This window comes from Rhipicephalus sanguineus, chromosome 5 (genome assembly GCF_013339695.2).
Source record: "Rhipicephalus sanguineus isolate Rsan-2018 chromosome 5, BIME_Rsan_1.4, whole genome shotgun sequence".
Taxonomy (NCBI): domain Eukaryota; kingdom Metazoa; phylum Arthropoda; class Arachnida; order Ixodida; family Ixodidae; genus Rhipicephalus; species Rhipicephalus sanguineus.
In genome coordinates, this window is record NC_051180.1 from 160833076 (window position 1) to 160843624 (window position 10549).

A 10549-nucleotide genomic window follows, 5' to 3' on the forward strand; every position below is an offset into this window, starting at 1 on the left:
CGCTCGATATTGTGAACGGGTACTAAAGGCTATTTCCGTAACTTCTATATTAAAAGTAAATTTGTGCATTTTTAATACAAGCTAATTTTGCAAAGGTTACTAGATAACTTCTACTTTATAGGTACACAAATTTGTGAAAATGTGGACCTTTAGTAAACGTTACCATGCTTAGAGTGTACGTGAGATGGACAACAAAAGCTTAGACAATGCATGATCGATTACAGTGTTGGATCCGCCAAGAACTGAGCAAGCAGGGTAATAATTAGACATTTGTAACTAAAACCATGAAAACAAGATCAATAACCTGGAGTTCAGGGATGAGTCCGTTAAGTTATGTATATAGCCCATGCTTAAATTTTTTTTTGTTATCTGAAGTTAACCTGGCTCTTATTTACTCGCCAGGACCATAAGCTGAATCTGAGGGAGAAAGTGATCGGTAAAGGCAAGCAAACGTGAAATTTCTGTTATTGATGTTGAGAAAGTTAGATTATATAGAATTGCAACCAAACTGATTCGCAGTCTTGAACATTTAACGTGAGGTCGTGTCTTTGTTTGAGCGGGATACCTGACAAGGTACATACAGCTGCTCCCGCCATGGTCCGTGCGAGAAAATGCAACACACCAGTCCGGCACTTGTAAAGTAATCAAATTGCAGCCGCCGACGGAGCGATTTGCCATATTTGGGCAGCCGCATTGCAGTGAACTACTGCGCTGAGTGACACGCTGCGCGCGGCCGCTCCGCCTTGCCGAGGAAAAGGCGCAGTGGCGCCACGAGAATCCTAGCGGCGCTCTGTGCTACCGCTGAGAGAGGTGACGCGGCCTGCCGGTCGGTGCCACTAGAGTACATTCTAGTTCACTCTAACCTTGTTCTGGACGTGGCGCGTTGATGGCGAAACCACGCAGTCCCATCTGTCGGTACTTGTTGCGGCGGTAGGTGTGGCCAGCTTCTCCACAATGGTAGCAGAGAGGGCGGTGATCGGGTGCGTACCAAACGTCGGTCTTCCTCGGGGTATAGCGCTGGCCGACAGGCGGACAGTAGGGCGTCTCACGCGGAGGCGGCGGCGTCTGGCGATGGTACTGCGGCGGTGTGCCGTCTTGGCGTGGGCGTGGAGGGCGGGCGTTGCGTCGGTCTGCAGCAGCGTAGCTCATGGCTTGCGGTGGAGGCAGTGGCGGTTCAAGGCTGCCCAGTGACTGGATTTCTGGCCAAACGATGTCTGCGGTCGAGTCCACTTGAGGCTGTGGTGAGGGTAACAGCATGCGCAGATCCTGCCGCACGATCACTCGAATCGTTTCGCGCTGGTCGTCGGAGCCGAGGGTATGAACAGCCGGGCTGTCTTCCATCGATCGGCGATTGTACTGGCGGGTTCGTATTTCCAGCGTCTTCTCGGTGCTTGTAGCTACGGAAACAAATTCCTGGACTGTCTTGGGTGGGTTCCGCAGGAGCCCAGCGAAGAGCTCTTGCTTTACTCCTCGCATGAGGAAACGGACCTTCTCCTCGGTCATTTTAGGGTCAGTGTGGCGGAAGGGTCTGGCCATTTTTTCCACGAAGATTGTCACCTTTTCGTTCGGGAGCTAGACCCATGTTTGCAGCAATGCGGCGGCCCTTTCCTCTTCCGCGACGCTTGTGAACGCTGCAAGGAAGCTGGTCCGGAAGATGTCCCACGTTGTCAAGGTAGACTCCCTGTGCTCGAACCAGGTCCTGGCGCTGCCTTCCAACGCGACGTACACGTAGCGGAGCATGTCGTTGATGTCCCAGTTGTTGAAGGCCGTAGTCCTCTCGTACGACTCGAGCCACGTTTCTGGGTCCTCACAGGGTGATCCCCGAAAGATCGGCGGATTCCCTTGGCTGCTGCATCAAGATCGCGGGCGGTGGCGCAGTGGCTGTCATTGTTGCCGCAGTCGTGGTCCTGGCCTTGGTCTTGCGAGTCTTGTCGCGTAGAGGCCCGTACTCCGGTGGTAGACCTTGTTGCCTATGGCTAGCTCGCTGGTCGTGGTTGGCGTCGATGTCTCCTCCTTGAAGGTGTAGGCTTGATTCAAGGCTGGAGGGGGCGTTCGATACACGGAGCGTGAAGCACCTCCACCAGATACCACGGGGTCGTGACGTCGACGAAGGCAGCAGTCGGCGTGTCGAAGAGAAAATTCTTTATTTTGCCGGACTTGTGGCCAGGAAACTGAAAGTCAAACTACAGCAATACGCACTGTGCATTGATAGCGGCGAACAGAGCGTCGGCCGTCGATAAAACTGATCATGGCTGGGACGCGCCGTCTTTTATACGTGATGCATCGAACTTTCCAGCCTTATCGCTTGCGGTTGCGCAAGCTCTGGAATAGTCTTCACTATTCGCGTTATGTGCGCAATCGTGACAAAATCATCTACTGCAATCTGGAATGCTACCAGACATTCTGGCGCGGCGCGCGCAAGACAGCGATCACACGTGCAACGAACCAGTTATATAATTCAGTTACAAAAACTAGCTTAGTAAGTGGCTACATTGATCTCGTCAGTTTAGGTATTTATGTCAAGCCCTACATAGCATACATGTCATGTCACTCATGAAATGTTGATGCATATCTTTCATTACCACTTATATATCCTGTTATATATCCTTAGGCTAATGCTGCATTAAGTCATCAGAAGTAGTCTTTTATTACCGCATATTTATCCGGCTATATATCATTAGGCTAATGCTACATTCAAGCATCAGAAGTAGCGAAGGTGCCTGATTAGCCCGTATAAGGCACGAGGCTGCACAATGTGAACTATATTGTCCATACGTCTTATAGCACTCGTTTTCAAGCCAAACAAAGCGCCATAATTGACACTTTTTAGAGACTGCTTCGCGTAAGGTCGAGTTCCACAGTATATTGGTCATCCAGGAATTTTTCGTGCACCATCTTTCTGAACACGGCGACGGCGAATGAAGCGAACATTGCTAAATATAATTGTGAAGGTGTGCACCCGAGTAGTTGGCACTACTGCCGATCTAGCCCAAAACATGTTTTTCTCGTTGCCATTTTCACTGCGACCAATACAATTAGCATGAAATAGAATATACTTAATTATGCATGTATGAGCACGGCAGAATGATTCTTTATTTACTTGATAGTACAATTATTATATGCTTTTTATTGTTCATGTACCTGAACTGCATTAGAGGAAGAGGGCCTTCAACACCTAGGCGATGCAAATGAGGATGTCATGAAGCACTGTTCTTACTCACCTAAGCTCACCTATATCAATACTTAAGCCGCTAACTACTGAATAAAATAACAGGATGCTGGTATGAAAGAATGGCAGTGCTCTAAGGGTTTACCTACCTAATGTCTCCTCGTTGTAAAAGTTTACTGCAAAAAAAATAAACAGGATGATGGCAGAGCCAGTCGCTTTCGCGTGAGCGTCTTCCATTTGATCTCGCAAAGGTTGTTCCTGCAATGAGTGAGAAAAGCGCATTAGTTTAAACAGATGTCATCAGACAGCACACACTATATTTCTGAGGATTTCAACTCACAGCTTTCTGGTCTGTGCCTTGTGCATTTGAGAAATATATTATTGATATGAATTAAATCATCGGAAAAATGTTGTAATGCGAAATAAATTCTTCCAAACTCGAAACGCTATTGTGCCATGTTGCAAGAGCAGTTCTAGAGTATTCCTGGAAGCAGTCACTTGCGTTGGCAGCTTCTTATGTTTAAATATAAAAATCGCTTAGTCTCATGGCACATTCAGAGGTATTATCTTAGTTTGAGGAGGAAGAACAATGTGCCGCAGAGGGACACCACCTTAGCTGAAAGAGCCAAGCGGGAGCTGTTGACGCCGGCGCTGCGATTCTTACGTCGATTGTCGCCGCCCACTTTCAGCGTCCATAGGCATACGGCTCCAGAGCAACTTGCGTCAATAAACCCCGTTTCAAGATGGTAGAGGTGCAAGGTACTCAACCTGGATCTCCTAAACAGGAGACTGCCCGCTCCCCGAGAAATGGCCGACGAAACTACCCAGCAAGGCACGGCCCAACCTCTGATGGTCATCGTCCCTACTGCGCTACGCCTGCGCGATCCAACTTTCTTCAACGGCACCGATCAGCAAGACGTCGAAGATTGGCTGTGGACATTTTAAGAGTTGGGCGGAAGCAACAAGTATGACGACCTTTCCAAGCTTCAGTACGTTTCCGTCTACCTGAAAGACGTCGCAGGCCTCTCGTTGAACAATTACCAGTCAGAATTCACCATGGAGTGCTTTCAAGCAACGCATTGCCAATGTGTTCGGCCACCCCGAGGTACGCAAGCTCCGTGCTGAACAGCACCTACGAGGCGTGCACAGCTGCAAGAAGAAGACTTCACATGTTACATCGAAGACGTGCTCGACTTCTGCAAGCGCCTTAATCCTCCAATAAGGGAAGGAGAAAACATTAGGCTCATCTTGAAGGGTGTATAAAATGATAAATAAACGCAGCCAGCCAGAAAAGGCAAAGAAGGAGAAGTAGAAACACGTTCTATCATGGCGACACGATGGATCCTGGCTCAGTTTTTCGGTACCCGCTAATATCGTAGCATCTATATTTTGCTGCCAAAAACCCACGTGCGGGCGGGCCTTTCTTCTATGCATGGCGACCAGGAATGTACTCTCTCTTCGCGTTGCGGGCGGTGAGGAATCGACGGATCGTGGATGCGAACATCGGCGTTGGTACAAAGACTTCGGCCAGCAGCACCGTTCGCCCAATAGATCGGCTCGAAGGCAAGCAAGCCGCACGACGCGCGCAGAACATGAAGATAATTCAGGAAGCGCGACTCTTGCTCGACTCCGCTAACGTCGAAATCGCGAAGCTCGCAGCTGTAAAAGAACGAGTCGCGGCTAGCAACGACGAGCTCTCTCAGATCGACGAGCTAAATGAGCAGTATATTCCGACAAAAAAGTCGAACAGGAGCATACAGCTGTAGCTGAATACCAGGATGAAGCCGTTAGCATCCTTGCTGAGCTACAATGCCGAATGCCCCAAATGAAGAGAGATCGGAACGGTCATGCTGAAGCTCCCAGTGGTAAAAACACACAAGCACCGGCGCTCAGGAACAAGGCTTCCGCAAGATTCATGGCGCCCCGGTTACCTCAGTTGCATATCCCAACGTTCAGAGGTGATATCTCAAAGTGGACAGGTTTTTGGGAGCAATTTGAACAAATTGTTCATCTCAACAACGACCTGACGCCTTCCACTAAATTCTATTACCTGAAGAGTTTCCTATCCGGTGACGCAGCAGCAGCAATCGCTGGTTTGCCACGACCGAATAATGTTGAGCTGACGCTGTTGATATGTTGAAGGAACTATTCGGCGACAAAACAACGATTATTCAGCACCATCTGACGGCACTGATGAATATTCCCAACGTGACATCAACTAACGACATACACGGTTTTCGAAGATTGTATGATGCCACGCAACTGAATATTCGCTGCCTTGGAGCCCTGAACGTGCCTACGATGACACATTCAGCTATGCTCATCGACATCTTACGGCACGCTTTACCACGTGACATCATTCGCTCGTTCGCTCGAGAAAAACGACGTCGCGCCTTGACACAGTCATCTGAGGTACGTGCTGCTCAAGTCTCCTCTTCGGGTGCACCAGCAGATGCAACTGCCTCGGATACCGAGCTGAACGACCTTTTACTGTTTATGCGGGTGGAGCTCGAGAGCAGCGAACAGCATGCACTGGCACGTCAGAGACCTCCTTTGGACGATCGCTTGGACCGAAGGCATAGCGGCATCCCGGCGGCATCAGTTTTGCACACCATGTTGTCGGAAAGTTCAAATGCTTCTTCTGTCGTACTGATCAGCATGGGACACAGAGTTGCAACGCGGATATCCCTTTGGCTGTCAAGAAGGAGCAGCTGACAAACGATGACCGCTGCTTTCGCTGCACGTCAAAAGGACACAGAGCGAAGGATTGCCGCGCAAGCTCACATGCATTTCCTGCCGCGGAAGACACGCATAGAGTATGCGCGGCCCCAATTACCGAAGGGTTTCGACGGCGACAGGCCCCACAGTAAGCGCCATGGTGTGTGTTTCTTCGAATGCTTTTTCGTCCTGCAATAACGAATCGTCCACTGGACAACCGCCCAAGGACAACGCGGTGTACTACCTACAGACATTCCGCACTGAATTGGCCAACAACAGGAGGCAATGCCTTCGAGGGATTCTGGATGGAGGAAGCCAAAGAATTTTCATTAAGAAAGAGGTGGCTCGTAAGCTTAACCTGAAGGTCGTCAGACAGACACGGTTTGCACTGAATACCTTCGGAAGCACTTGATCCTCAGCACCAGAAAAGCGGAACGTGGTTCAAATACAGCTTCGAAACCGATACAAGGCTGACATTCGCATAGAAGCTGTAGTCGTCCCTGCCATTTGCCACGATGTGACTGTGCCGTCAGCCAACAACCCATTTATTCAAGAATTGAGAGGACAAGGAAACTTGCTCGCGAACGACTACTGGCCCAAGGACGCAACAGACACGGGAATCGGTTCGCTAATAGGATCAGACTATACGTGGCAAACAATCACCAGTGAAGTTGTCCGAAGTCCACTCGTTCTAGGTCTAGTAGCAATGGAGACAATATTTGGTTGGACAGTACAGGGACCTATTAGTCACAAGACCCTTTTGGACTGTGGAACTCATCTTCTTGTCAGCGTCTTTCTTGTGGATGCAGCAGCAGAGGAATCGACATCAGAATTCCTACAGTCCTTCTGGCGACTGAATTTTATGGGCATTACTGACTCCAGCGAATGTCTCCCCGACCGGAACCTTCTACAGTTTCAGGAGACCGCTAGGAACTCTGGCGGACGGTACTCGGTGGCACTACCAAGGAAAGAAGATCACACGCATCTTCTAGGAGACAATCGTGACACAGCAATAAACCGGCTTTACAAGCTCGTCAAAAGACACTCTCAGCATGGTGGCTTAACAGAGAAATATGATACGACAATACGTCATTATTTGCAAATGGGACATGATGAAGTGGTGCCGGACCGAAGCACTGATAATACCGTGTACTATAGCCGCATCGCGAGGTTGTACGAGAAGACTCGCTGACAACGAAATTGCGAGTAGTGTTCGGCATGTCATCGCATGTCAAAGGATACATCTCACTCAGCGAGTGTTTGGACAAAGGAACCAACCTGAATCTGGATCTGCTTCAAGTGTTGCTTCGTTTTCAATGCTACCTGGTAGCCATCATTGCCGACATGGAGAAAGCTTTCCTGCAGTTAGAAATACAGGAACCGGATCGAGATGCCTTTCGGTTCCTGTGGTTTGAGAACGTGCCCCGTGGTGAAAACGACAGCATAGTCGAATGGCGAAGGACGAGTGTGCCATTTCGATCGCCATCAAGCCCTTTCTTGCTGATGGTAACAATACATCACCACCTGGACAACGTAGGCGGAGAGCAAAGAACGTTGTCCCGGACACTGAAGCAGAGTTTCTACGTGGACGACTTGCTGATAGGAGCCGACGGTTTCGACAAAGGCTTAGACGTGTACAACAAGGCAAGGTCGATCTTGAAAGACGCTGCGATGAACCCGCGGAAGTGGAAGCCAAACAACACTCAACTCCAGGAAGTTTTATCGAATAACAAAGAGTGTCTGGAAGGATTTGACAGTACTTCAGCAACGGTTCTAGGTATGCTCTGGAACATCAAAAGTGATTATTTGGCATGTTCAGCAAAGTCTGTCACGCAAATCCTGCTTTCGGGGAAGGACCACACGAAGTGGACCACCTTAAGAACAGCTTCCAGGATATTCGACCCTCTCGGTATTCTTTCGCGTTTCACGGGAACTGCAAAGGTCCATTCCAGAAGCTACGGTAGTTAGGGACACCATGGGATTCCAAGTTACCTACGGAAATCAAGAAGGCATGGAACGAATGGTGTTCGGACCGAGTGTAAGGACCGAGTGGTGGGTCGTCACGTTTGCGAGTGCGTGGCTCCACGGAACGGGCGACAAGAGAATACGCATGAATGAGTTTCAATAAACATTTATGGGGACAAGGGATTCTAGGGACGATGACAGAGAACAAGTGCAGAGATACACACACATAATTAATATGAAAGTCCTAACCGCGGAATGTCCGATCAAGGTTACGAAAAAATCTCACGACTTGAAGATGTCATTGTCTTGCGGAGAGTCAGTCCACGTGCGGCGACGAGTCTCGTCGAAGGCGAGTCCAAGCACGCAGGTGACACGTCCCGTGTGCCTTACAGCAGGAAGACAAGGCCTTCGGAAGGCCTCCCGTTTGATCACGGCCTTGCGCCGTCCCAGGTGGCGACGGTGGTCAGGAACTCGTGACGCCTGCCCGCCGACACAGCAGGAGCCGAGCCCGGTACTGATAGCCCCAGGCAGGTACCTCGGCTCCCCAGGTCTCACCGAGAACAGGCAGGAGGAGCTCCCCGGACCGTGCCCTGGCGGGCACGTCCTCGCTGGATCCACTGCCAACGCCCGAATCACCAGGCAAGCACCAGCCCTCGCTGAGCACGGCCACGACAAACTTCTCGGACAGCGCCCTGGTCCGGCGTGTCCTTCGGCTAGCTTCGGTCAGCCCTCTGCGCGTTCCACAGAGGCGCGTTCCACACGCGCCTCTCTACTTTCTCTTCTTTTTTTTTTCTTGTGCCGCCGCCGCGCGTGCCGCCTGCCCCTGGCTCGCCTTCATGTCGCCGTCGTCTTCATTCTCATAAGTCCGCACAAACATCTCAAAATTCCAACAAAGGTTCACAAACATGAATTCTCTCTACAGATTTCCTCCATTCACTACAGTCAGCTACGCCTTATTAAGACACCACGCTACGTTATGAGTCTTCCAAAAGCAGCAATCACCATGACGTAAGTCCATATCATCGTCTACGCTAGTCCAAAGGCTTATGGAGCACGAGCATACCCATGGCAGTTGTGGTACGAAGCTCATCGTGACAACGTCTCGCGTGGCACCCATAAAATCCTTGACAATGCAAAGTTGCAACTAATGCGTGAAATTCTAGTAGCGAGACTACTAAGATACCTCAGAAAGTCATGGGACACCGCACAGTTCACAACTATCATGTGGTCAGGCTGTACATTTGTGCTGAACTGGATTCGTGCACAGCAAGATAAATTGAGCCCTTTTGTGAGAAAAAGAGTGGCTGAGATAGCTGACTGTACCGAGAGACATGAATGACGTTATTGTCCTGGAGAGCAGAACCCATCTGATTATCTTACACGGGGATTATCAGCAGCAGCGCTTCGGGAAAGCCTCAACTGGTGGAACGGCCCAGATGGTTGCTTCAGCGCGAAACCACTTGGCCGGACGAACCCAATCCGTTTGGCGTTCCAGAAAATGACAACGAACAAGAAAGTTCACATACAGAACTACTTCTACACACACGAGAACCACTTGATGATGTCATAAACGTCAAGTACAGCAGCTTGACCAGGCTTCTGCGTGTTACCGGGTTAGTTAATAGATTTGTGGAAATCTATTGCCACAGAAGAGCTGAATTTGGCCGAGAAGTTCTGGATAATAAGAGTTCAGCGAGAAGCTTTCGCTGAAGAAATGGGGCAACTTTCCAGTGGACTCAAGATCTCAAGATGGTCTATTCTTGATGACCTGTATTCATTTTCGGATACAGAAGAAGGACAACTTCATCTTCGTGGACGCCTACAGAGAGCGCAGCTCTCAATTTAAGAAAAACATCCCCCGATTTGCCCCAGCACCATGACTTCACGAGACTACTGATTATGGAAGTGCATTGCCGTGTTTTAAATCGCGGAGTATCAGCTACACAGAAAATACTTCGTGAGCGGTTCTGGATTATTCTTGCACGCCAGGAGACAAAGAAATTGATCCGCAACTGTTACCTCTGCAAACGATTCCGAACGAAGCCCACGAATGTGGAAAATACTCCACTGCCAGAAGATCGAGCTACTATGTCTCACGCGTTTGAAGTTGTCGGAATCAACCTTGCAGGCTCGTTGTTTGTGAAATTCAACAACAGAGAGGTCCAGTGTACCAATGTTTACAATGTCCTATTTACCTGCGCGACAACAACAGCGGTACATCTCGAACTGGCAGACTGCCTCTCATCGGACAGTTTCATTCTTGCCTTCAGGAGATTTCTTGCTCGTAGAGGACTGCCTCGAACAGTTTACTCTGACAACGCGTTGAATCTTCAGGAAGGCAAGCAAAGAGCTGCGTGACATAGGGAAACTTATAAGTGGATCCCCGTTTGCTACATTTCTCGCCAACCATCAAATATTGTGGAAATTCCTTGTGCCTAACGCCCCGTGGTGGGGTGGCTGGTAGGAAAGGCTCATCTGATCGATCAAGTCAGCTCTTCGAAAAGTTCTCGGTAAAAGCAGTCTAGGAAGCGAAGAGTTGATGACATTACTTCTAGAAGTCGAAGCTGTGATCGATTCTCGTCCTCTGACATATACGCACACGCAGGCAGGAGAACCGGCACCGGTAGGACCGGCTCAATTTCTCGTAGGGAGTTCAATCCTGGCTCATACGAACCCTGACCCTTGTGAAACTTGAAC

At 49.6% G+C, this 10549-nt stretch overlaps 1 protein-coding gene across 1 annotated transcript; it reads left to right on the forward strand.

Moving 5' to 3' along the window:
* Window positions 1-7105: 7105 nt before the first annotated feature.
* On the forward strand, window positions 7106-9732 carry LOC119395041 (uncharacterized). The gene is made up of 2 exons (XM_037662334.1): window positions 7106-7531; window positions 9643-9732. The coding sequence occupies exons 1-2, from the start codon at window positions 7106-7108 to the stop codon at window positions 9730-9732; spliced, it is 516 nt and encodes a 171-aa protein (XP_037518262.1).
* Window positions 9733-10549: the final 817 nt, after the last annotated feature.

What these genes read in the sequence shown, in the direction of transcription:
- LOC119395041 (XM_037662334.1), top strand. Translation starts at nt 7,106, where the DNA reads ATGTCATCGCATGTCAAAGGATACATCTCACTCAGCGAGTGTTTGGAC. An exon ending in GCTTAGACGTGTACAACAAG is followed by an intron (nt 7,532 to 9,642) that starts GCAAGGTCGATC and finishes TTTCGGATACAG; the next exon opens with AAGAAGGACAACTTCATCTT.